At 40.9% G+C, this 26,993-nt stretch overlaps 2 protein-coding genes across 8 annotated transcripts in view; one reads left to right on the top strand and one right to left on the bottom strand.

Annotated features, from left to right (window-relative positions):
* Window positions 1-336: 336 nt before the first annotated feature.
* Window positions 337-9,807, bottom strand: LOC140200484 (microfibrillar-associated protein 3-like). Of its 3 annotated transcripts, none has more exons than XM_072263876.1 (3): window positions 9,347-9,807; window positions 4,286-4,736; window positions 337-3,005 (listed from the first exon to the last, which is right to left on the bottom strand). In XM_072263876.1, the coding sequence occupies exons 2-3, from the start codon at window positions 4,563-4,565 to the stop codon at window positions 2,272-2,274; spliced, it is 1,014 nt and encodes a 337-aa protein (XP_072119977.1). In that variant the 5' UTR covers window positions 4,566-4,736; window positions 9,347-9,807; the 3' UTR covers window positions 337-2,271. The 3 variants fall into 3 exon arrangements, with proteins under 3 accessions (XP_072119977.1, XP_072119979.1, XP_072119978.1); XM_072263878.1 differs by having other exon boundaries at window positions 9,579-9,807; XM_072263877.1 differs by lacking the exon at window positions 9,347-9,807 and adding an exon at window positions 9,066-9,241.
* The window catches only part of LOC140200483 (protein FAM114A2-like), a 31,113-nt gene continuing 13,919 nt past the window's right edge, over window positions 9,800-26,993 (top strand). The window contains exons 1-6 of one of the 5 annotated variants that reach the window (XM_072263872.1): window positions 9,800-9,870; window positions 10,174-10,254; window positions 11,044-11,116; window positions 17,381-17,706; window positions 18,167-18,266; window positions 23,719-23,820. In XM_072263872.1, the coding sequence (XP_072119973.1) occupies window positions 17,398-17,706; window positions 18,167-18,266; window positions 23,719-23,820 (511 nt within the window). In that variant the 5' untranslated portion in view covers window positions 9,800-9,870; window positions 10,174-10,254; window positions 11,044-11,116; window positions 17,381-17,397. Of the gene's footprint in view, window positions 9,922-9,984; window positions 10,255-11,043; window positions 11,117-17,380; window positions 17,707-18,166; window positions 18,267-23,718; window positions 23,821-26,993 lie in introns of those variants that run through there. The other 4 variants (XM_072263871.1, XM_072263874.1, XM_072263873.1 and 1 more) reach the window with 4 other exon arrangements.

The following is a 26,993-nucleotide window of genomic DNA, read 5'->3' as shown; positions in this document are numbered from 1 at the left end:
TTATTGAAATTTTTGGTGCTTAATTATCCTTAAAGAGCCTCACACAGAAAAAACAGCAGCAGGTACATCAGAGTGAAAGGGGGGGGGGGGGAATCACTTATTAAATACAGCACAATAGTTCTTCTAATCAGTCCTTCCCTGGTAGAGCCAGTTAAACATTCAGGCAGGTCTGCTTAAGATATTATTAGTTTAAGAAATGCTATTAGTGCAGGAAGAGGAAGGATATGGTCATTGTGTAGACAGAAGGAATTAGTTTATTTTGGCATTTGATTACTAATTAATTCAGCACAATATTGTGGGCATATGCATGTGATCTTGTGTTCTCTTATACATATTTTTTAGTATATATTACACACACACACACACACACACAGTATAATAAAACCCATGTGGAAGGGTTTCCCTCTGGTGTTCACCCAACCTAATTACATAGTATAAACACAAAGGGAACTTCTGGAAACATGTTATCTTATGTTTGCAAAAATGTAGTGAAGTACTCTACATCGTATCAACTTCTGTTCAAAGAACACAGTAATATCAATCTCAACTGTACTTTGTAAATTGCTGTTTAATTTTAATTTTTTTTTGCTTAGCAAGTTTCATTTATACCTGGAAGATTAATTGACAGAATACAGCTTTGTTGATAAAACTGCTTGTACTTGGAATAATTATTTTAATATCAGAATATAAATGATGAAACAGTCACAGCATCTGTACCAACAGTTTTGTAGTTTCTACAAAAGAGAAATCAGAATACATATCACAACAAAATAACATCTCAAATTGCAACACTATAAAGATTTTTTTCTCCAACAGCAAACATTTAGTGAGCTAACACTGAAAATGGATAAAGTAGAAACTTCAGAATTTTTAAAATATTCTGTTTATAATTGATAACCAATCATAACTGGTGAAATGAGAAAAGTACAATCCTATATGCATTGGTCCCTATAGTATTTTGAGCCATAGATGTGTTAAACATCAGCATTTATACTAACAGAGTTGAAACACCACTATCGGAATTAATCAAATTGGCTCTTATTAAAGTAAAATGAACAGTTGAGGTATAAGTCAATCTAATGCAGTTTCTGAAAGTTCAATTTAAAGCACCACTGCATTTCAACCAAAATGCTACAAAACATTGACGTTTCATTGATGCTACTAATGCAAATTTGTAACAGACATCTTAGATATAGTTCAGAAGACATTTCGATCCCTGCTGTTACTAAACTATGCTACAGCTAGTAGACAGAGGGTTCAATAGAAGTAACAAAGTATAGGAAAATTTTTCCTTGTTTGAGATATTAAAGATAATTCAACACTTGAACTTGCAATAAAATTTAGGGATTCTATCAAAAACATGGAAAATCCTTGCATACTTCTGCATAGTAAAATAATTTAATAATGTTTAAAAATATACATTTCTGAATGATAAGGAGGTAACACTTTTAACTCAATCTTTTTTGTTGGATTAAAAGCAAACACAAGGAATTACTAGCTACAACTTTATCTCATGCATTTTCCCAACAATTAAGAACTAGTGGTAGACAATCCACTTTTAATCCAATTTTGCAATTAACAATTCAGTTGGTGGAGCATCCACAGAAAACTCAAACTCAACGTGACATCAAATTCATTCCCTCGACACATCTGAAAACTTGTCATAGTATGGTTTTTGATCACTACAAGTGACAAGCTAAAATTTCCAAGAATGCACAGCATTAAATCAGTTGCTGTTAAATAACACAGTTCTGTTCTTTCTATAAATTTAAATAAGTCACCTAAACATCCATTAAATAGAGTATGATTATCAAACAACTACATATTAATATGGAAAAGTCATTTATACTGATACCATGCATTGTTGGATACTTGTGACAGCAAACATTTCAATCACTTTTAAGAAATTCCTGGACAGGTACATGGAGCTCAGAAAAAGAGAAGGCTAGGGTAATCCTAGGCAATTTCTAAGGTAAGGACATATTCGGCACAGCTTTGTGGGCCGAAGGGCCTGTATTGTGCTCTAGGTTTTCTATGTTTCACTGCACCAGTGGCTACAAGCTACATGTATTGACTGTCATTATGGTGGAAATTATGCACAATATGTATTGAATATTACCATCTTATTAAAAATTGTGCTGTTGCTATTTTCTTTAGTTACTATACACTTCTTTACCAAAATTAACCTGCATCAAAGAAAACTTGCACTATTTACACGTGACTTTCACACAGAACACCATCTGTTTAGTCTTTATCTTGGACAAGTTCTTCTCAGTGTTCCAATTGGTTGCTTCCTTGAGAAAGACTGTCAATGCTCTGTTTCTCTGACTGAGAATGTACTGAGACTTGAACAGCAATCTCTTGACACTCCTCATGCATGTACGAGTCATCAGATTCCCCTGCAGGTGAACAACTGCGTTGCATTTCAGTAGCTATAGTATAGATCTCGTCATTACAGCCTACTGCTTGCCCTTCTTTGTTTTCTTCATCTGGGGCCTGTTCGGCATCATCCATCCGCACAGCCTCAATGATTTCCTCTACAAACGCTCGGCAGTTTAAAATAAGAGGTGGAAGAGGAATGCTCCGAGCAAGTTCTTCTATATACCTGGCAAACTCCATGGTCTTAAATTGAGTTACTTTAGCCAGCTCAAGTGTCTTTGCTGATGTGATGATAGGAATGCGCTTTGCAATTTCAAATGCTTTCTGTAACTTTTCTGCTCCTTCCATTTTGAAAAAGTCATTGATTGCTTTTTCAGTTTTCCTGAGGTGACTGCTCATCATACAGAGGCGAGTGATGTTCAGTATCATAATAATAGAAAAAGCAATCAGGCAAACTATCATATAATAAATACCCATATCGCCTGTGGTAAAGACAACACGCAGAGTGACTGTGTAGTTTGAAGTGCCATGAGAGTTTGTTGCAACACATGTGTAACGACCTCGATCTGCAAATGTAACACTGGTGATGTTCAGTTCTCCACCGTCTAAAATAAGCCATTTTCCAACTGTTTAATTAAGAAAGGAAAATTAGTCTTCATAGAAGCAAATGACACACAAATTTAAACATCATCTCTCTTTACAGTAATCATGCTGCAATACCAGTTGGCTCTGCTCACCCATTCTTTCTCCATCAACCTACAATTTGTTTTTGTTACTTTACATATTTTTCCAGATTCTTTCAAAAATTACTAAATCCACTTTAACCATCCTTTCAGACAGTGCAAGCAGGCTCATACATTTCACTGCTAAATATCTATTTCCCTAAGTTGCACTTAATTCTACTGTCAGCTGACATAAATTTGTCTCTCCTGGTTAGACCCCTTTCCACATAAAAGCAAGTTTCTTATACACTCTATCAAAACAACTCCTGATTTCAAATATATGTATTGTTTCTCTTTAGCCTCAGATCTAAGAGCAATTTCAGCTTCTCCAACCATTTCACATAATTGTTGTACCTGACGTCCATGAACATAATAAATTTCCTCTGCGTTCGCCCGCAACTCCTAGCTCAGTCCTTCCTGATTAGCCTGTCATTACTGTGTTTCACTGCTTGCTTTTTAAACTGCTGCCTAACATGCAAGTTATCCAGTCCTCTAGCAACATTCCCAAATCCAAGAAGTATCTGTAGACAGATTCTGCTTCCATTGCTCAGCTACTTCAGATGCCTCTTATCCATACCAAGGCATTCTTCAACTCCAAGTACTGGCACCATCTCCCCCACGGCAGAATGAAGCCCCTAATGTCAACAAAGTAAACCACATTTCATCTTCAGTCCCAGCACTTAACAACCTTCTCAGATTAATACTGAATTTACCATCTTCAATTAAACTGCTCTCATCATTTCCTAATTTCATGCTTATGTCCCTTTCCCATCCTTTTTTAAAAACCTTATTAATAATCACTAATCATATCCATATCAGCTATTTTGTTTTACCAATCCCCATATAGTCTTTTGAACTGAATCTCACTTCTCCCCTCAGCTCTGCTTTGCAAACTGACACTACTGATCTCTTAAGAGTACACGTTTGCACCATCCAAGCATAATTGACTTGCAAATACCAATTTCTACAAGTGGTTGCTTTGTAATGCAAAAATATAGCCTTCTCTAAAACTGACACTTCACTCACTACATGATAAATTATAGAGATTTTACTTTTAAACTGTAACTTCAACCTTTCATACAATTCCATGGGTCCATTTTTTATTAAACCACTTTTAATGAATTTGCTTTGAAAGGATATAACAAGATATGAAAGAAATTAACACAAATTATAAATTACACTACCTGTTTTGCTGTTTTCCTCAAGGAGACTTCCCTTTGAGTTGTACCATACAACGTTGTAAATCTGGCTACTGTTCACCTTGCATTCAATCAACACACTTGCTCCTTCTTTCACTATTAGGTCACGGTGTGTTGGTAGACTTGAAAGGAAATTAGATCCTTGATGTGGCACAGAGCTAACCCTTCGCACACTGTTAGAACTGTAATTTGCGCCATTATGTAAACCACAAACAAATACACAAAAATTAAAAGTCAAAATTACTGATAAACCTGGATGCTTCATTGGATAATGAAATTTTTAACATTTACAATAGTTAAACCTATTGTATTCATGCAAGTGTACTGCAGATCTCTGGAATGTGATGCAAGTTCCTCGTGAACATATAGTGTTACTTCAGTCACCACGAAGTTTTGTCAGGTTGGGTAGTATGTATATCCATGGTCTACTAAAAATCTGTAATTACAAAGACAGAAATTTATAAATACATAAACATATCAAAGAATTAAATGTCACACAAATTTTCCATTAGCTAATCATAACATACTTCTGGATCTATTTAAACAGCATTTCTCTAGAATATACAAGATACAAAATAATTGTTTCACCACTTACCTCTAAATAAAGCTATAGACAGGTTCACAGTTTAAAAAACATTTGCCATTACATGATTGAGATTTTTTTAATAAACAAAAACAGCAGATTTTATTACATTCCACTATTTAATATTACAATGGCTTTGGGAAGCAGCACTGTAACAATATTAGACTGAATCAGAAAAGCACAGCTGTGCAACGGAAATAAAGATATTCCTACTGACTGTGTAAGCGCTAGTAATAAACCGTTATCCTTCACACAAAATTGACAAACTATACAGTTTAGTTTAGAATTGTCTTGCAAATTAGTTTTCACAAGACAAAGTTACAGTTATATATGTTTAGAGATCACTATAGCTGCTACAAAATCTTATTGCTACCTCGTCCTAATAACCCTAAAAATAATAAACTAATACCCCATGGAAACAATAGCACAAGTCTCCCAAAAGCTTTGGCAATGATTTATCCATCAATATGGCCATTACAGATTGCCTGGTTATCTCGTTGTTGTTTGCTTCCATGTTTCCTAAATTGTATTAGTGACTAAGCTTTAGAAGAGTGTATTTGGTATAAAATCCTACATTGCAACTGTGACCGAAATCACTGGAGATACACTGAAGCTGGTGGTATAGAAGTCGTTATTTATCACAACAAGCAGGCATCACTAGACACTCTCTGGGTAGAGGCTCACCAATCCAAAGGGACATCACATTTTCATACCCATAAGATCAAAAGGTAAAAATATCTGATACAATTTCAATAGTTACAATAACATCATTTCCTTCAATATTTTGAGTTGACAATGCTTCCTTTGAATTTCATATCTACAGTAACAGACACCTCTGAATGTTCAAACACCTTTGTCACAAAGTAATTCACACAAATAGTCTACAAACTTCTGGGGGAAGAAATCCCAGACACTCAGGGTCATCTCTGAGTACACAAATATCATAAGTACACGAAAGCTATTGATTTCCTATATCTGTGACCATGTCTGATATGCTAAGTGATCTGGTCTGTCAGCTTGAACTCAGTCACAATGGTGCAAATAACTAAGCCAATGTTGCCCAGTTTGATGCAAGCCAATTAACACAACCCCATTGTCTTAACATTTTGCTCTTGCATATCCAATCTCTGGAACAGCCTGCGCTTTTAGCTTCAATTTACAAAAAATCTGAAAGCCAATTGCAAGCTTTCTGAACTTATTTACATTTAAAATAAGAACTGAAGACTGCTTAATGTTTGATTAATATTTGCTGATATTAACATGACTTTAGAATACTTCCTAAAATCCTATGCCAAAAGTAGAAGTGAAAGCTTTTGTGTAAATGAAAGATTTTTGTCTTTAGTTGCACCGTATCTTTTGCATAACAAGTTGGGTAAAAAGAAACTACTTAGTTTATCAAGTTATTAAAAAAAATCATCCTTAAAAATTGGTTTCCAACACTGAAGTTTTTTTTTTGAACAAAAGCAAAAATATTGATTCCTCCATACATGCCAAGTAGTGAATGATACACAATTATACTTTCCACAATAACCTAACAATATAGCTCAACATCAATGGTCAAATATCCTCCCATCCACGGGTCCACTGACCCCTTGCTTAATGGTATTGGTCCATAGCATAAAAGAGGTTGGGAACCCCTGCTCCCATCAGCTGCTGATGATTTAAAAACAAATTTCCAAGTTAAATTGAAAGTCACCTTTCCAAAGACTAATCATTAAGATACAACTAAAAAGAACCATTGAATCCAAATACAAGTTCTGAACAAAAGTGTAAAAAAACTTACTAAATTCTTAGCAACAAAATGCTGGAGGAACTCACCAGGTCAGGCAGCATCTATGGAAATCAATAAATAGTCAATGTTTTGGGCCAGGACCCTTCTTCAGGACTGGAAAGGGGCAAGACACAATAAAAAGATGGGGGTGGGGAGGAGGATAACTGGAATGTGATAGGTGAAGCCAGGTGGGTGGAGAAGTTAAAGGGCTGGAGAGGAAGGCAAATCTGACAGGACAGGGACCATAGGAGAAAGGAAAGGAGAGGACCTGGGGGAAGTGATAGGCAGGTGCGAAGAAGAGAGGCCAAAATGACAAATAGAAGAGCGGGGGAGGGATTTTTTTTTAAACCAGAAGGAGAAATCAATATTCATGCCATCAGGTTGAAGGCCCCCCCAAATGGAATATAAGGTGTTGCTCCTCCACCTTGAGGATGGCCTCATCTTGATATGTCAGAATGGGAATCAGAATTAACATATTTGGCCACTGGGAAGTTCCGCTTTTGGCGGATGAAGCAGAGGTACTCCAATTTACAACAGGGGAACCAAACACAATAAACGACACCAGTGGATTCACAGGTGAAGTGTTGCTTCACCTGGAAGAACTGTTTGGGGCCTGAAAGGAGATGAGGGAGGTGAGTGGGTAGGTGTAGCATGTTGGCCATGCAGGGATAAGTGCCAGGAGGGAGATTAATGGGGAGGGTCCAATAGACAAGGGAAGAATGGAGGGAGCAGGTAAGGACAGCGTCAAAGGTGGAGGAAGGGAAACCCCATTCTTTGGAGGAGGAGGATATCTCTGATGTCCTGGAACAGAAAGCCACATCATGGGAACAGATGTAGCAGAGACAAAAGAACTGAGAAAAGGGGATTTTTACAAGAGACAGGGTGGGAAGAGGTATAGTTAAGATAACCGTGGGAATCAGCAGGTTCATTCAAGATGTCAGTCAACAGTTGGCCTCCAGAGATGGAGACAGTGAGATCAAGAAAGGGGAAGGAGATGTCATTTGACCAAGTGAATTTAAGGACCCGGTGGAAGTTAGAGGCAAAATTGATGAAATTGACAAGCTCAGTGTGAGTGCATGAAGCCGCACTAATGCAGTTGTCAGTGTGGCTGAGGAAGAACTGGGGAGCATTACTGGGGAAAGACTTGGAACATGGAACATATGTAGCCAACGAAGATGCAAGCATAGCTGGGGCCCATGCAATTGCCCGATGCTACCCCGAGTCTGGAGTGCCAAAGAAAAAACTGTTGAGGGTGAGGACTAGTTCTGCCAGATGGAGGAGGATATTGGTGTAAGGGAAACTGATGAAATTAAAATAGAACTTTTTGGCCGCAATGAGCAAAGGTACGTTTGGAGAAAAAAGGGTACAGAATTTCATGAAAAGGACACCTCTCCAACTGTTAAGCACAGGGGTGGATCGGTCATGCTTTGGGCTTGTGTTGCAGCCAGTGGCATAGGGAACATTTCACTGGTAGAGGGAAGAATGAATTCAATTAGATACCAGCAAATTCTGGAAGTAAACATCACACTGTCTGTAAAAAAGCTGAAGATGAAAAGAGGATGGCTTCTACAACAGGATAATGATCTTAAACATCACCTCAAATGACCTCAAAATCCACAATGGACTACCTCAAGAGGGGCAAGCTGAAGGTTTTGCCATGGACCTCACAGTCCCCTGACCTAAACATCATTGAAAATCAGTGGATAGACCACAAAAGTGCAGTGCATACAAGACAGCCCAAGAATCTCACAGAACTAGAAGCCTTTTGCAAGGAAGAATGGGTGAAAATCCCCCAAACAAGAATTGAAAGACTCTTAGCTGGATACAGAAAGCATTTACAAGCTGTGATACTTGCCAAAGAGGGTGTTACTAAGTACTGACCATGCAGGGTGCCCAAACTTTTGCTTTGGGCCCTTTTCCTTTTTTTATTATTTTGAAACTGTAAAAGATGGAAATAAAAAGTAATTTTGCTTAAAATGTTAAATAAATGTGTCATCTTTAACTTTATGCCTTTTGGAAATCAGGTCATCTTTTACTCACTTAGCTATTAGTAACAGAAATTTTGACCAGGGGTGCCCAAACTTTTGCATGCCACTATAATTATCCAAATTCCATTCATCCTTTATACTCTAATATTGTTCCCTAAAATTTCTAGGACGTTCCTTTATTTCCGTTTATTGTTCTCTTTTTTTCTTTCCTTTTTTTTATTTGCAGTTCCTATCTTTCACACACTGGTTGTCCGCCTTGCTGGTGCAATCTTTATATCATGGTTATTGGATTTATTGACTCTGCCCGCAAGGGTTGTATATGGTAACATATATGTACTTTGATAGTAAATTTACTCTGAAGGGCAGACACATAACTGCTTAATTTGTCGGTTATTTCCATACGAAAATACAAATGAGACTTACAGTCAGGTTTATGCTAGTGCAATTGCGAGCCCACTGGCATAAATTACTGTTCCGGAAAGCATCCGAATCATTTTAAATATTGAAAAAACAGATGCAAGCTGAAGTTTCCGTGAACACTTGAAGATGCGCAATGTCACGTCAAGGCATTGAAAACAATGGAATACTAGTTACAAAGCCTTTCACCACAGGGCACATAACCTCCCACAACGAAGTCCCTTAACACAGGGCTGCGCAACAGAGACAGAAAATCCGCCACTCGCCTTCCCCTGCTGATAACTGACCTTGCACTCCATTAGACTCTTCGCTTCGACTAGGGAGGCCGGAACACGCGTGCGCACCAACCCTTCACTATAGACGATCGGTCCTAAACACAGCCGAGTCTGGCATATCTCTGCCTGAGCCGCAGAGTTCCTCCAGCAGTTCGCTTACTGCATCAAAAATGTAGTTGATCTAATGTTATAACCCTCCCGTCAAATATATCCTACGAGGTCCCATTAAGAAAAGCACACACACCCCCTTTATCATCCCCACAACTCAGGTCGTTAGCCATAGGTACATGCGCAGTAAGATGGTACCGTCTCCCTGGAGGCTACGCAGTAAGGACGGTACCGGAGGCCTCCGGTGGAGCATGCGCAGTAAGATGGTACCGTCTCCTTGGCGCCTACGCAGTAAGGACGGTACCGGAGGCCTCCAGTGGAGCATGCGCAGTAAGATGGTACCGTCTCCCTGCAGCCTACGCAGTAGGGACAGTACCGGAGGCTTCCCCTTGGAGCATGCGCGGTTTTATCGCTTCCCTGGGTGAAAGGTGAGTGATGTGGCTGCGTGGCGGTAGAGTAGGCTGCACTTCAGGAGTTGGGTGAGTCATGGGCTGGTTGACAGATTGGGAATGCGACCGGACGGCGTAGTTTAGGAGGCGGCGAGTGGGATTGCAGTGAGGGGCTTTGACCCGATGCATAAGGGGAGGTGGGGAGCTTCCATTTCTGCTGCACCTTTCACGGTCCCGTTCACTTTCAGTGTAACTAGTGTTTACACTGCCTTTGAAGCCCGTCTGTCGGGAAGTTCGGAACTCATGATCACATAAATAGAGAATAATTGGTGTATTTTTCAGCTGAGCACTAGAATATGAGTTGTCTGACTGGAAAGGTGGAAGATCTCAGCGGGTCAAGTAGCATCTACGGGGGGGAAAAGTGTAAGTGGACTTTTATACTTTTTGTTTCCGCATCTGCTGCTTGACCCCCCCCCCAAGTTCTTCCAGCGTTCTGTTTTTATTTGCAGTTTCCTTTGTCTTGTGAGTCTTTCTAATGTGTTAACATTTGGGCTTAGCTTTTTTTAACGACATTATTACATTCTGGACAGTGAGAAAGTTTTAAAGTTTGGGTAATATATTTTATGATAATACATCTTGCTAACCATCAAAACGTATATTTTGTTGACATTTTATGGATGGATTTAGCATCATTGCCAAAAAGGATGAAAAAAATTAATGTGCATTATGATGAGTTTTGTAATCTTCTGGGTCTATGGACAGAAGAATGAAACATTTTAATTTTGTAACTTGAATGAGCTTATGAAAACAACTTAGGAGTTTTAAGAAAGTGTAAAATATAAATATACAATTGATACCAGGATCTGGGTTGAAGACAAGAAGAGTTTATTCATCATATACACCTGAAGAGCACTAGATCCTTTTTCAAATTTAAAAGATTTCTGATGACAAGTTTGGGTAAAACAAAGTTTATGTCAGAAACTGCAGCAGATAGCTAGGAATTACGTAAAATATATAAGCTGAGTAAATATTGAAATATTCAAGAAGTAAAAGATAAAGTATTAAGGAATTTTTGCATCTTTGAAAATCAAAACTAAGCCCTAAACAAAATAGGACATTTGTGACACTGCGTTAAATTCAATGATTTCAGATATCTGGCCTTTCCCATTTTCTAGCAACACTACGAACTAGCTCTGTTTTCTCTCTCCACAGATGCTATCTGACCAATCTGTCTTGGACTCCTCCTTGTCATAAATATTCCCTGTATTTTACTACTTCTTTACAGGTCAGTAAATTTAAATTTAGTTGTTAAGTTATTGGGGTTCCTTTTAAGCAACTATTTAAACCAGTTAGAATCTGGGATAATCAATATGGCTTTCTGAAGAAAGACCACTTCTGACAAAATTGATTAAATTTTTTCAGGATTTAGCAAGGAGGATTGAAGAAGGTAGTATTTGATATAGTAGACAATAGACAATAGGTGCAGGAGTAGGCCATTTGGCCCTTTGAGCCAGCACCGCCATTCACTGTGATCATGGCTGATCATCCACTATCAGTATCCAGTTCCTGCCTTATCCCCATAACCTTTGATTCCACTATCTTTAAGAGCTCTATCCATCTCTTTTTTGAAAGTATCCAGAGACTTGGCCTCCACAGCCTTCTGGGGCAGAGCATTCCATATATCCACCACTCTCTGGGTGAAAAAGTTTTTCCTCAACTCCATTCTAAATGGCCTACCCCTAATTCTTAAACGGTGGCCTCTGGTTCTGGACTCACCCATCAGCAGGATCATACTTCCTGCCTCCAACGTGTCCAATCCCTTAATAATCTTTTATGTTTCAATAAGATCCCCTCTCAGCCTTCTAAATTCCAGAGTATACAAGCTGAGTCGCTCCAATCTTTCGACATATGACAGTCCCGCCATCCTGGGAATTAACCTTATGAACCTTCGCTGCACTCCCTCAATAGCAAGAATGTCCTTCCTCAAATTTGGAGACCAAAACTGCACACAGTACTCCAGGTGTGGTCTCACCAGGTGCAGCAGGTGCAGGTACAGCTGCAGAAGGACCTCTTTGCTCTTATACTCAATTCCCCTTGTTATGAAGGCCAGCATGCCATTAGCTTTCTTCACTGCCTGCTGTACTTGCATGCTTGCTTTCAGTGACTGATGTACAAGAACACCTAGATCTCATTGTGCTTCCCCTTTTCCTAACTTGACTCCATTTAGATAATAATCTGCCTTCCCATTCTTACCACCAAAGTGGATAACCTCACATTTATCCACATTAAACTGCATCTGCCATGCATCTGCCTGCTCACCCAGCCTGTCCAAGTCACCCTGTATTCTCATAACATCCTCCTCACATTTCACACTGCCACCCAGCTTTGTGTCATCGGCAAATTTGCTAATGTTACTTTTAATTCCCTCATCTAAATCATTAATATATGTTGTAAACAGCTGCGGTCCCAGCACTGAACCCTGCGGTGCCCCACTGGTCACCGCCTGCCATTCTCAAAGGGACCTGTTAATGACTACTCTTTGTCTTCTGTCAGCCAGCCAATTTTCAATCCATGTCAGTAGTCTGCCCCCAATACCATGTGCCCTAATCTCCTATGTGGGACTTTATCAAACGCTTTCTGAAAGTCCAGGTACACTACATCCGCTGGCGCTCCCTTGTCCATTTTCATAGTTACATCCTCAAAAAATTCCAGAAGATTAGTCAAGCACGATTTCCCCTTCGTAAATCCACGCTGACTCGGACCAATCCTGTTACTGCTATCCAGATGTGTTGTAATTTTATCTTTTATAATTGACTCCAGCATCTTTCCCATGACTGATGTCAGGCTAACCAGTCTATAATTCCCTGTTTTCTCTCTTCCTCCCTTCTTGAAGAGAGGGACAACATTAGCCACCCTCCAATCCACAGGAACTGATCCTGAATCTATAGAACATTAGAAAATGATTACCAATGCGTCCACAATTTCTAAAGCCACCTCCTTAAGTACCCTGGGATGCAGACCATCAGGTCCTGGGGACTTATTGGCCTTCAGACCCAACAGCCTATCCAACACCATTTCCTGCCTAGTATAAATTTCCTTCAGTTCATCCATTACCCTAGGTCCTTTGGCCACTGTTACATCTGGGAGATTGTTTGTGTCTTCCCTAGTGAAGACAGATCCAAAGTACCTGTTCAACTCTCTGCCATTTCAAAGATTGGTGTTATAACTTATATGGAGGAGTTTTTTTTATTCATTTACCAGATGTGGGTGTCACCATCTAAGCCAGCATTTATTGCCCATCCCCAGTTGCCCTTGAGAAGGTGGTGATGAGCTGCCTTCTTGAACTACTGCTGTCCCTGATGTGTAAGTACACCCGCCGTGCCGTTAGGGAGGGAATTCCATGATTCTGACCCAGCGACAATGAAGGACCGGCAATATGTTTCCAAGTCAGAATGGTGGGTGACTTGGAGGGGGATTTCCAAGTGCTGGTGTTCCCAGGTATCTGCTGTTCTCGTCCTTCTAGATGGTAGTCGTCGTGGGTCTGGAAGGTGCTGCCTTAGGAACTTTGGTGTGTTGTTGCAGTGCATCTTGTAGATAGTACACACTGCTACAACTGTTCGTCAATGGTGGAGGGATTGGATGCTTGTGGAAGGGGTACCAATCAAGTGGGCTGCCTTGTACTGGATGGTGTCAAGCTTCTTGAATACTTATGGAGCTGCACTCATCCAGGTGAGTAGCGAGTATTCCATTACACTCCTGACCTGAGCCTTGTAGATGGTGGACAGGCTTTGGGGAGTCAGGATGTGAGTTACACCACAGGATTCCTAGCCTTTGACCTGTTCTGGTAGACACAGTGTTTATATGGCTAGACCAGTTCAGTTTGCTGTCAATGGTAACCCCCAGGATTCAGTGATGGTGGTGCCACTGAATGTCAAGGGATGATGGTTCGAGTCTCTCTTGGTGGAGATAGTCATTGTGTGGCTCGAATGTGACTTGCCACTTGTCAGCCCAAGCCTGGATATTGTCCAGGTCCAGCTGCATTTGGCTATGAACTGCTTCACAACCTGAGGAGTCACGAATGGTGCAGAACATTGTGCAATTATCTAAGAACATCCCCACCTCTGACCTTTTGACGGAAGGAAGGTCATTGATGAAGCAACTGAAGATGGTTGCTCCTCAGACACTTCCCTGAGGAACTCCTGCAGTGATGTCCTGAGGATGAGAAAATTGACCTCCAACCGCCACAACCATCTTCCTTTGTGTCAGGTGTGATTCCCACCAACGGAGGGTTTTTCCCCTCGAATTCCCATTGACTACATTTTAGCTAGGGCACCTTGATGCCGTACTCGGTCAAATGCTGCCTTGATGTCAAGGGCTATCACTCTCGCCTCACCTCTGGTATTTAGCTCTTTGGCCTATGTTTGGACCAAGGAGGTGATGAGATCGGTCGCTGACTGGGCATCTGTAAGCGGGTTATTGCCGAGTAGGTGCTGCGTGATAGCACTCTTGATGATCCCTTCCTTTACTTTGCTGATGATTGAGAGTAGGCTGATAGGGCAGTAATTGGCTGGGTTGGATTTGTCCTGTTTCTTGTGTACAAGACATAGAGGTATACTTTATACAGGATATAGAGAAGTATAGGTATATCCAGAGTCAGGCAGATATTGAATGTGGTGTAGGATCAGGATAACCTTAGAGCATGCATTTAAGGTGAGAGGTAGTGATTTCAAAGGAGATGTGAGGGGCACGTTTTTACAGAGTGCTGAGTGCCTAGAATGTGCTGTCTTGGGGGGGTGGTAGAGGCAGGCATATGAAAGGCTCTTAGGAGTTGTTTCGGTAAACCATGAATGTGAGGAGTATGGAAGGATATGGGCATTGTGTAGGCAGTAAAGATTAGTTCATTTAGCCACGTGAATTGGTCTTGCACAACATTGTGGGCCAAAAGGCCTGTTGCTGTGTTGTACTGTTCTATGCTCGTATGTCCACAAATTTTTAGAGGACAAGTTTGTTAAGTGGTTTAGAAATAAAGCACAGAATGCTTTCCTTGACTATGCAAGGCGTAAAATATAAAAACAGAAAATTCAAGCATTGGTCCATGCCCCGAGGGCAAAGGATGTGTCACTGTTGCGGTCCTTTTGTAGGATTTGCCCATTACTATAACAGGTTCTGCCAAACCTGGTTACTATGCTCCTCCCCCTGAACTCACCATAACAAGATTGAATTCAAGAGGAGAACTAATAATGGAGATGCTGATGGATTTATCCTTGGAAAAGGAAATACCTGAAAAATTTAAAAAATACTACACTCCTCTTGACATATTCACCTTAATGCAAATCAAAATTTCCCTGTTATGGCAGAGATTATCCAAAGGGAAACCAGAAAAGGCCCCACACAGTCTCAGGTCTACGTGGCTGGAATGTGGAACAGAAACTCCAGTTTCATTGTTTTTACCAGCACCAAAATGAACCTGCCTTGACTGGGATTGCCTTATGTGGGAATTGAAAGTTGTTGTACCATCCAAGCTGAGAGCTAAAGTGTTAGAGGAGCTACATGCTGGTCATGTAGGCGTGGTCAAAATGAAAGCGTGGGCTTTAAACGCAAACAACAGGAATTCTGCAGATGCTGGAAATTCAAGCAACACATATCAAAGTTGCTGGTGAATGCAGCAGGCCAGGCAGCATCTCTAGGAAGAGGTACAGTTGACGTTTCAGGCCGAGACCCTTCGTCAGTCCAGCAGATTGAGCGACTTGCCTTGCAGTGTTGGGGATGCCAACATGTCCAGATAATGCCAAGATAATCTTGCGGAAGAAAGAAGTAAGGTATCCAGAACTGTCAGAACCACTCCCTGCGGTCCCAGAGTCAACTTTTACAACCACCACAGAGGAGGCCCCAGAACCTGAGATTGTTTCACAGCCACAAGTCTCACCTGCCAAACAGAGTGATCCATCCCTCCTTGTCAAGAAATATATTATCCTGCAAGAGTGAGTAATCCACCACAGTGATTAAATGTTTAGGCCTGGATAGTAAATTTTAGATTTTATAGTAGTTGTGTGTGTGTATAACTAGAGAGCAATTTGTTACATATTTGAGGTGAGTGCTTTCTATATTGAGTTGGAGTTTAGCTAAGTGGGGGGAGTGTCCTTTAATATTTCAGTAATATTGTAAATATATTGCTTGATTAAGCATGCTTTGTTTATATAATGCATTGAGGGTGATATGTAAAAGTATGTGAATGGCATATGTCATCACGCCACCAGGTCATAAGTGCGCAGCTTGCTTTAAATAAAAACACTTTACACACATCTCTCAGGCTCCGTTGTTTTTCTTTTGATTCATTTTAGAGTTACAATACTTAACACCATACATCTATAGAAATGTACTAGAGTCATGGCTAAAAATGGTACGTTTGGAGGAGGGGTGGTGTTTGTTCAGTTGATTCTTTGGACGAAGTTAGTTTTATGAGAAGAGGTCTAGTCATATGGGCATGTTTGCTGCAATTTAGAAGAATGAGGTTATCTTATTTTTCACCTTAACAGTTTGAGAGAAAGCTTCCCTGATCTACAATCCAGAACTCAAGCAATCTTACTTCACTCTAGGCTTGTGAATCATTTAGATTTCTCCATTCCAGAGGGTTGTGGACAATCAATGAGTATATTACAAAACAAAATTGATAGATTTTGGGGCACTGAAGAAAGCAAGGGTGAAGTGGATAGACCAGTATTACTAATTAAGACACTGAAGATTGATCTTACTGGAGCCATACAGCCATTTCCTGTGTTGATAGAGTTCAGAGAGTCCTACAGCATGGAAAGTGGCCCTTGGCCTGACTGGTCCATGCCAATCAAGATGTTCCTTCCTAATTAGTCCCATTTGTCAGTGTTCGTCCCATAACCTTCTAAACCTTTCCAATCTACCTGTCCCACTGTCCTTTAGAAGTTGTTCTACCTACCTCAACCACTTCCCCTGGCAGCTCATTCCATATATGTACATACCTCCTCTGTGTGTAAACAATATATAACAAAAAAAAGAGTTGCTCCTCAGTTGCTGTTAAATTTTTCTTCTCTCAATTTATGCCCTCCAGTTCTTGATTTCCTAACCCTGGGACAAAGATCGAATGCACTAACCTTATCTATGCTCATCATGATTCTATACATTTCTATAAGATCGCCTCTCAATCTCCTACACTTCATGGAATAAAATTCTAGCCTCTCCCGCCTCCCCAAAAACTCAGTCCGTCGTGTCCTGGCAACATCCTTAAAAATCTTTTCTGCATGTTTTCCAGTTTACTGGCATCTTTACTGGCAGGGTGACCAAAACTGAACAGAATTTTCCAAGCACGGCCTCACCAGTATCCTGTAAAATCAGACCATGACCTCCCAACTTTTTTTTTGATTCACCCCTGACTGATAAAGGCCAGTCAAAAGCCGCCTTCACCACCCTGTCTACCAGTTTGTCCACTTTCGGGGAATCATGTACTTGTAAATGTTTCATATAGTTGCTGTGTAACCATGGCGATCTTGTGTTATCAATTGCCAATTAATTTGCTTAGTTTCAGACACATCAAAGATGGAGGAAATGGGATCTCCTGGGGTACCAGTGGATAAAGATTCTTCAGTTTCAGAAGGAAGTTTAAGTGGTGCAGCAGATATGGGAGAAAGTCATAAAAAGGATGTAACGTTGCAGCAATCCAAGTCTGAACTTGGGAAGAACACTACAAACAATGCTCAAAATAAGGACAATGAGTCTGCTGAAAATAAACTTCAGATGATTGAAAGTAAAGGAAAGACGTCAGTCGGCATGACAAGAAAAAGACCAGAATCAAAGCCATCCACTCCTGGGATAACTGAACAGCAACCCCCAGGAATTGATGACAAGGTAAACAATATTGGATATTCTTTTCCTCATAATTATTTAGCCTTTATTAAGTGCTTCTATGTTGCCTTACTTCAGCAGTTCCCAACCTTTTTTATGTCAGGAGCTCCTATTATTAACTGAGGGGTTAGTCCGTGGACCCCAGGTTAGGGACCCCTGCCTTAATTGTATTGACAAAAAATTGGCTTTGTTGTCCAAAGGATGAATGTCAAAGTGAGAAATCTGATTGCCATTATACCACAATGGTGCTACTCTCAAGAGCTCATTCTTACCCTTTGTCATCAGGCTGTATAATGAGTCAACCTCTAACAGATGACCCCCTTCTGTTAGATTGATTGAGGTAACTTTTTTAAATTCTTTCTTACTACTTTTTTAATATTTGTATATCTACGCACTTGTAATGCTACTGTGACACTGTCATTTCGTTTGGCATAAATGAAGTATCCGTCTACCTGTTTTGCAGCCAAAAGTCGTCTCTGATCAGGAGGCAGGAAGTTGGGGCTACTGGGGAAATTGGGGGAAGTCACTGCTTACTACAGCAACAGCCACGGTAGCATCTGTTGGTGAGTTCATTGGTGTTCTTTTTAAAATATAATTTCTGCAACATCTGGTGACTGTTATTTTTCCAGAAGTTTTTTGACTTCTTTGGTAATGTGTATACAACAGCAAATTCTCCCAAACAATGGGATGTGACATCAATTGGGGGCCTGGATGTCCGACATAATTGCAGTTGAACCAAATTTTCTGTATATCTTACAATTACTTGGCCTCTAACCCACCCCCTCAGTTACACTGCGTTTTGAACTCCAGGATTTCAGGTGAAGCCTGCTGCCATTCAACGTCAACCCCGTGTAGTCAGAACCCTGGCGGCAGAGAGTGTGGGAGATGAATAGGAGGAAAGAGTTTGAGTATAGGAATGGGGGGGGGGGGTGGGAAGTTGAAGAAAAAGAAATGAATGGGAATGTGATGGTGAGGGGGCAGAAGAGGACAGGTTGGGATGTGTGTAGTAATTTGTGTTAATAGAAAGTCACACTGAATGGAGGAGGGGAAGATGTGAACTGAGAGCAAATAAACTCTTAAGATCTTTTCTCTGTCTGGCCCTACCCCCAAACACACCTCTTTTCCAATGACTACCATCTCTTACAGTGGGTGACATTCATTTCTCCATTATTAACATAGAATACTGGAGATACCAGTTTTTATTTTCAAAGTAAGGATGGAGCAACAATGAACTTGGATTTTTTGAAATAAAAAATTAAGTGTTGCTTCATAGAACATAGAATAGTACAGCACAGTACAGGCCCTTTGGCCCACAATGTTGTGCCGACCCTCAAACCCTGCCTCCCATATAACCCCCCGCCTTAAGTTCCTCCATATACCTGTCTAGTAGTCTCTTAAACTTCACTAGTATATCTGCCTCCACCACTGACTCACAGTGCATTCCACGCACCAACCACTCTCTGAGTAAAAAACCTTCCTCTAATATCCCCCTTGAACTTCCCACCCCTTACCTTAAAGCCATGTCCTCTTGTATTGAGCAGTGGTGCCCTGGGGAAGAGGCGCTGGCTATCCACTCTACCTATTCCTCTTAATATCTTGTACACCTTTATCATGTCTCCTTTCATCCTCCTTCTCTCCAAAGAGTAAAGCCCGAGCTCCCTTAATCTCTGATCATAATGCACACTCTCTAAACCAGGCGGCATCCTGGTAAATCTCCTCTGTACCCTTTCCAATGCTTCCACATCCTTCCTATAGTGAGGCGACCAGAACTGGACACAGTACTCCAAGTGTGGCCTAACCAGAGTTTTACAGAGCTGCATCATTACATCGCTACTCTTAAACTCTATCCCTCGACTTATGAAAGCTAGCAACCCCATAAGCTTTCTTAACTACCCTATCTACCTGTGAGGCAACTTTCAGGGATCTGTAGACATGTACTCCCAGATCCCTCTGCTCCTCCACACTACCAAGTATCCTGCCATTTACTTTGTACTCTGCCTTGGAGTTTGTCTTTCCAAAGTGTACCATCTCACACTTCTCCAGGTTGAACTCCATCTGCCACTTCTCAGCCCACTTCTGCATCCTATCAATGTCTCTCTGCAATCTTTGACAATCCTCTACACTATCTACAACACCACCAACCTTTGTGTCGTCTGCAAACTTGCCAGTCACCTTTCTACCCCCACATCCAGGTTGTTAATAAAAATCACAAAAAGTGGGGGTCCCAGAACCGATCCTTGTGGAACACCACTAGTCACAACCCTCCAATCCGAATGTACTCTCTCTACCACGACCCTCTGCCTTCTGCAGGCAAGCCAATTCTTAATCCACCTGGCCAAACCTCCCTGGATCCCATGCCTTCTGACTTTCTGAATAAGCCTACCATGTGGAACCTTGTCAAATGCCTTACTAAAATCCATATAGATCATATCCACTGCACTACCCTCTTCTATATGCCTGGTCACCTCCTTAAAGAACTCTATCAGGCTTGTTCGACACGATCTGCCCTTCACAAAGCCATGCTGCCTGTCCCTGATCAGACCATGATTCTCTAAATGCCTATAGATCCTATCTCTAAGAATCTTTTCCAACGGCTTTTCCACAACAGACATAAGGCTCACTGGTCTGTAATTACCTGGACTATCCCTACTATCTTTTTTGAACAAGGGAACAACATTTGCCTCCCTCCAGTCCTCCAGTGCGATTCCCGTGGACAACGAGGACATAAAGATCCTAACCAGAGGTTCAGCAATCTCTTCCCTCGCCTTGTGGAGCAGCCTGGGGAATATTCTGTCAGGCTCCGGGAACTTATCCGTCCTAATGTATTTTAATAACTCCAACACCTCCTCTGCCTTATTATCAACGTGCTCCAGAACATCAACTTCACTCATGTTGTCCTCACCACCATCAAGTTCCCTCTCATTGGTGAATACCAAAGAGAAGTATTCATTGAGGACCTCGCTCACTTCCACAGCCTCCAGGCACACCTTCCCACCTTTATCACTAATCGGTCCTACCTTCACTCCTGTCATCCTTTTGTTCTTCACATAATTGAAGAATCCCTTGGGGTTTTCCTTTACCCTACTTGCCACGGCCTTCTCATGCCCCCTTCTTGCTCTCCTCAGCCCCTTCTTAAGCTCCTTTCTTGCTACCCTATTTTCCTCAATAGACCCATCTGATCCTTGCTTCCTAAACCTCATGTATGCTGCCTTCTTCCACCTAACTAGATTTTCCACCTCACTTGTCACCCATGGTTCCTTCACCCTACCATTCTTTATCTTCCTCACCAGGACAAATTTATCCCTAACATCCTGAAAGAGATCTCTAAACATGGACCACATGTCCATAGTACATTTCCCTGCAAAAACATCATCCCAATTCACACCAGCAAGTTCTAGCCTTATAGCCTCATAATTTGCCCTTCCCCAATTAAACATTTTCCTGTCCTCCCTGAGTCTATCCTTTTCCATGATAATGCTAAAGGCCAGGGAGCAGTGGTCACTGTTCCCCAGATGCTCACCCACTGAGAGATCTGTGACCTGACCTGGTTCGTTACCTAATACAAGATCTAGTATGGTATTCCCCTTAGTCGGCCTGTCAACATAACTGTGATAGAAATCCGTCCTGGACACACTTAACAAACTCTGCCCCATCCAAACCCTTGGAACTACTCGGGTGCCAATCAATATTAGGGAAGTCAAAGTCACCCTTGATAACAACCCCGTTATTTTTGCACCTTTCCGAAATCTGCCTCCCAATTGCTCCTCTGTATCTCTGCTGCTACCAGGGGCCCTATAGAATACTCCCAATAGAATAACTGCTCCCTTCCTGTTCCTGACTTCCACCCATACTGAATCAAAAGAGGATCCTGCTACATTACCCATGCTTTCTGTAGCTGTAATAGTATCCCTGACCGGTAATGCCACTCTTCCTCCCCTTTCTCACCCCCTTATCCCTTTTAAAGCACTTTTAAAATCTTATTAAATTCCACTTAGATTTTGGAACTTCTTTGCTTGCTTTTTAAGTAGAAGCCGCAGTAGGCCTTTTGGTCCTTTGAGAAGATTGAGACAAAAGATTATAATTAACCTTTTATCTCAGTGCTTCATTGCTACACTGTTTGATGCCTTGAATATTTAAAACCATGTCTCTGTCTTGTATGTAGTTCAAAACTCAAATTCACAGCCTATTTGAGTCTAGCCTCCTATGAATATTTTATAACTGTAGGCTTTTTGTGTCATTGGCATGCACCCAACAGTCTGGCAGAGCAGAGATAATTTTTTGACCAGTGTTCCATCCATATCAGTGTTTGACCCTGAGCACACAGTCCTTGCCAATATAGTGATCCATGGCCCTCCTTTGTGCATCTAACTACCAGTGGCAGCTATCTCAAAGCACTGGAAAAAGTCCACCAGTACTTTCTCCACAAAATCTTCTGAATTCCCTGGAAGGTTTAAGTGAGCTGAAGCTGATACCCTTGCGCAAGCTAATATTGAACTCCTAGTAGTGTCATATCACCAAACTGGACAGGCCTCATTTTTTTATGCACCCAACCCTAGACTCCTGAAGCAGATGCACTTTTCAGAGCTCTCCCAGGGATAGAGATTACAAGGCAGATAGATGAAAGAAGTCAAGGGTGTTCTCAGTCTCCTTGAGGAAAAGCATCATTGCCACTGACTTCTGTGAGTATTCTGTTCGTGATCATGAAAGAAAGGAGAAGGGGCATTGGGGCTGTTATTGAGATGCTGAAGGTGTTCATCAAGAGCTCATAGAAGACCCAGGTAAATCGTAGAAGTGCACCTGCAAACTGCCCATTCATGCAGTCCAATGGCTATCACCTGACCCTCTTTCCCACCTTGGTAACATGACTCACTTCAGAATCCACAAAATGGGAATGGAAGTAAGTCATCCTCAATTTCCCAGGGAGTTCTTCAAAGGACAGTACATTTCCAATTTGCATTTTTGCTATTCTGTGGTCCCTATGGATATCTTTACTGATTAATCCCAAATTAGCACTTTCACATTACAGTTTGCTGAAACCGATAAAGATCATTTTTAACAAAAATTAGTTTGTGTAAGGTGGGGAACAAATTCAGAAAATCAATCACTTGAAAGAGCAGTATGTTTACCTCTTCCTCCACCTCTACAACATGACATTAACAATATTAATATTTAATTTTTGTCACACACATTGTAGTTGGACTTGAATCTAATGACTTGCATCTCTGAAGCTTCAAAAACAAAGTTAATTAAAATCACTTAAAGCTGATTATAACATGATAATGAAATAACTTGATATTTTTCTTTGTTAAAAGTTCGATAATGCTGATAGTTCTATCAGCCAAGTTGTGATTTGGGATGAATATAAAAAGTCCATGAGAAGATTTGGTAGAGAACATTATCGGATTAGCTTAATTAATCATCAAGTAACCTCAAATGCTAACAAAAAGAGGCGTATTTAGTCATCTTTTTAACTTCAAATAATTTCAAGATTTTTTTGTGGAGAGAAAGGTGCAGATTTGAAGATCTTTATCCCAGTTATTTTTTCCTATATTTTTCTGTTTTATCTAAGCAATGATTTGCTTAGTCTTTGATCTTGTTATCAGGTAGGGTTGTGAACAGTAAAACTTCCCATCTCTTCATTACACTTCAAGTGAATAGATGTTTGTATTAGGTATAAAATACTACCTTGATTTGAAATGTTAAAAGGAAAATAAATGAAAAAGTGAAACAGTGAAGCAGTTGCAGAAGGAAAATGGGTTGATGAAAGATTTTGATTTGGAAGTTTCTGATAGGACATAGAATTCAGTAAAACAGAAGAAACCTCCCTGTTTGCTGACTTGGTTTCCAGTACGAAATAAAGATAAATTTACAATGGTTACAGTGACTGCTGATTTTCACAGCAAGTGTAAGTAATTTGGTAACAGTTGGGGTAAACACTTTCGTTAGTTGGGCAACACCAAGTTGTCTGTTTTGTAAACTTATTAACTACTTAACATGTCTATTTTATTGCTGTAGGTCATGGAATTTCCCATGTGATCGAAAAAGCTGAGTCCTCTCTTGGAATTCCCAGCCCTACAGAAGTTTCAGCAGAAGCAAGATTATCTGATGGGGACAAAGGTAGTCATTTGATAATGGAGTTATTTCTAGCTTCTGGAAGGTTATCATCCAGAAATAATTAAATTGTGAAATGGTAAGGGATAACGAGGCCAGTGACAATCTTATTTAAGTTGAATAATCTTCTGCTCTGCCTCTCTATTTTTGATATGTGTGTGAGCTGATGTGACTTAAACATAGAAAATAGGTGCAGGAGTAGGCCATTCGGCCCTTCGAGCCTGCACCGCTATTCAGTATGATCATGGCTGATCATCCAACTCAGAACCCTGTACCAGCCTTCCCCCCCATACCCCCGATCCCTTTAGCCACAAGGGCCATATCTAACTCCCTCTTAAGTATAGCCAATGAACTGGCCTCAATTGTTTACTGTGGCAGAGAATTCCACAGATTCACCACTCTCTGTGTGAAGAAGTTTTTCCTAATCTCGGTCCTAAAAGGCTTCCCCTTTATCCTCAAACTGTGACCCCTCGTTCTAGACTTCCCCAGCGTCGGGAACAATCTTCCTGCATCTAGCCTGTCCAATCCCTTTATAATTTTATATGTTTCAATAAGATCCCCCCTTCAGTCTTCTAAATTCCAGAGAGTATAAGCCCAGTCGATCCAGTCTTTCATCATATGAAAGTCCTGCCATCCCAGGAATCAATCTGGTGAACCTTCTTTGTACTCCCTCTATGGCAAGGATGTCTTTCCTCAGATTAGGGGACCAAAACTGCACACAATACTCCAGGTGTGGTCTCACCAAGGCCTTGTCCAACTGCAGTAGTACCTCCCTGCTCCTGTACTTGAATCCTCTTGCTATGAATGCCAGCATACCATTCACCTTTTTCACTGCCTGCTGTACCTGCATGCCCACTTTCAATGACTGGTGTATAATGACACCCAGGTCTCGTTGCACCTCCCCTTTTCCTAATCGGCCACCATTCAGATAATCTGTTTTCCTGTTTTTGCCACCAAAGTGGATAACCTCACATTTATCCACATTAAATTGCATCTGCCATGAATTTGCCCACTCACCTAACCTATCCAAGTCACCCTGCATCCTCGTAGTACCCTCCTCACAGCTAACACTGCCGCCCAGCTTCGTGTCATCCGCAAACTTGGAGATGCTGCATTTAATTCCCTCATCTAAGTCATTAATATATATTGTAAACAACTGGGGTCCCAGCACTGAGCCTTGCGGTACCCCACTAGTCACTGCCTGCCATTCTGAAAAGGTCCCGTTTATTCCCACTCTTTGCTTCCTGTCTGCCAACCTATTCTCTATCCACATCAATACCTTACCCCCAATACCGTGTGCTTTAAGTTTGCACACTAATCTCCTGTGTGGGACCTTGTCAAAAGCCTTTTGAAAATCCAAATATACCACATCCACTGGTTCTTCCCTATCCACTCTACTAGTTACATCCTCAAACTATGAGATTCGTCAGACATGATTTTCCTTTCACAAATCCATGCTGACTTTGTCTGATGATTTCACTGCTTTCCAAATGTGCTGTTATCACATCTTTGATAACTGACTCTAGCATTTTCCCCACCACCGATGTCAGGCTAACCAGTCTATAATTCCCCAGTTTCCCTCTCCCTCCTTTTTTAAAAAGTGGGGTTACATTAGCCACCCTCCAATCCTCAGGAATTAGTCCAGCATCTAAAGAGTTTTGAAAAATTATCACTATTGCATCCACTATTTCTTGGGCTAATTCCTTAAGCACTCTGGGATTTATCTGCCTTTAATCCCTTCAATTTACCTAACACCACTTCCCTACTAACATGTATTTCCTTCAGTTCCTCCATCTCACTGGACCCTCTGTCCCCTACTATTTCCGGAAGATTATTTATGTCCTCCTTAGTGAAGACAGAACCAAAGTAGTTATTCAATTGGTCTGCCATGTCCTTGCTCCCCATAATCAATTCACCTGTTTCTGTCTGTAGGGGACCTACATTTGTCTTAACGAATCTTTTTCTTTTTACATATCTGTAAAAGCTTTTACAGTCAGTTTTTATGTTCCCTGCCAGTTTTCTCTCATAATCTTTTTTCCCGTTCCTAATTAAGCCCTTTGTCCACCTCTGCTGGGCTCTGAATTTCTCCCAGTCCTCAGGTGAACCACTTTTTCTGGCTAATTTGTATGCTTCTTCTTTGGAATTGATAATATCCCTAATTTCCCTTGTCAGCCACGGGTGCACTACCTTCCTTGATTTATTCTTTTGCCAAACTGGGATGAACAATTGTTGTAGTTCATCCATGCGATCTTTAAATGCTTGCCATTGCATATCCACCGTCAACCCTTTAAGTGTCATTTGCCAGTCTATCTTGGCTAATTCACGTCTCATACCTTCAAAGTTACCCTTCTTTAAGTTCAGAACCTTTGTTTCTGAATTAACTATGTCACTCTCCATCTTAGTGAAGAATTCCACCATATTATGGTCACTCTTACCCAAGGAGCCTCTCACGACAAGATTGCTAACTAACCCTTCCTCATTGCTCAATACCCAGTCTAGAATAGCCTGCTCTATAGTTGGTTCCTCGACATGTTGGTTCAAAAAACCATCCCCCATACATTCCAAGAAATCCTCTTCCTCAGCACCCTTACCAATTTGGTTCACCCAATCTATATGTACATTGAAGTCACCCATTATAACTGCTGTTCCTTTATTGCACACATTTCTAATTTCCCATTTAATACCATCCCCAACCTCACTACTACTGTTAGGTGGCCTGTACACAACTCCCACCAGTGTCTTCTGCCCTTAGTGTTATGCAGCTCTACCCATATTGATTCCACATCCTCCCGGCTAATGTCCTTCCTCCTCTGGTATCTTTTTTTGTCTGATTCCATCAGCTGTGGATATCTTGCCTAATCAGCTGTTCCTTATATGATTTGGGAAATGGCCATGCAAAATGACCCAACATCATCTAAGTTTCCTTTTGTAAAAAAGAAATGAAGAATTGCATACTCGTGCCATATAGCATGTCCAGACAAATAAAGGGTATTCAAAGCATTAGCAGGGATGGCATCTTGAGCATTTTGTTGAAGTTGTTTGTTCGTAGTAGTTGCTTTCCCTAATCAATTTCCCTGAGGGAAAATGACAGCCATTCAGTTTAGGAATGAATCATTGAATTCATTGATGTTGGGCATAAAGTTAAGCTCAGTCTTAGTCCCCAGTGCCTGATGCATCTT

This window comes from Mobula birostris, chromosome 7, assembly GCF_030028105.1.
Source record: "Mobula birostris isolate sMobBir1 chromosome 7, sMobBir1.hap1, whole genome shotgun sequence".
Lineage (NCBI taxonomy): Eukaryota > Metazoa > Chordata > Chondrichthyes > Myliobatiformes > Myliobatidae > Mobula > Mobula birostris.
Note: the sequence above shows the minus strand (reverse complement) of the source record. Positions and strands in the feature narration are given on the sequence as shown.

Bases quoted from the DNA above. Each gene is read 5' to 3' on its own strand.
- LOC140200484 (XM_072263876.1), bottom strand. From the start codon at position 4,565: ATGAAGCATCCAGGTTTATCAGTAATTTTGACTTTTAATTTTTGTGTA. The intron at 3,006-4,285 runs GTAGTGTAATTT...TTAATTAAACAG, and splicing joins TGAGGAAAACAGCAAAACAG to TTGGAAAATGGCTTATTTTA.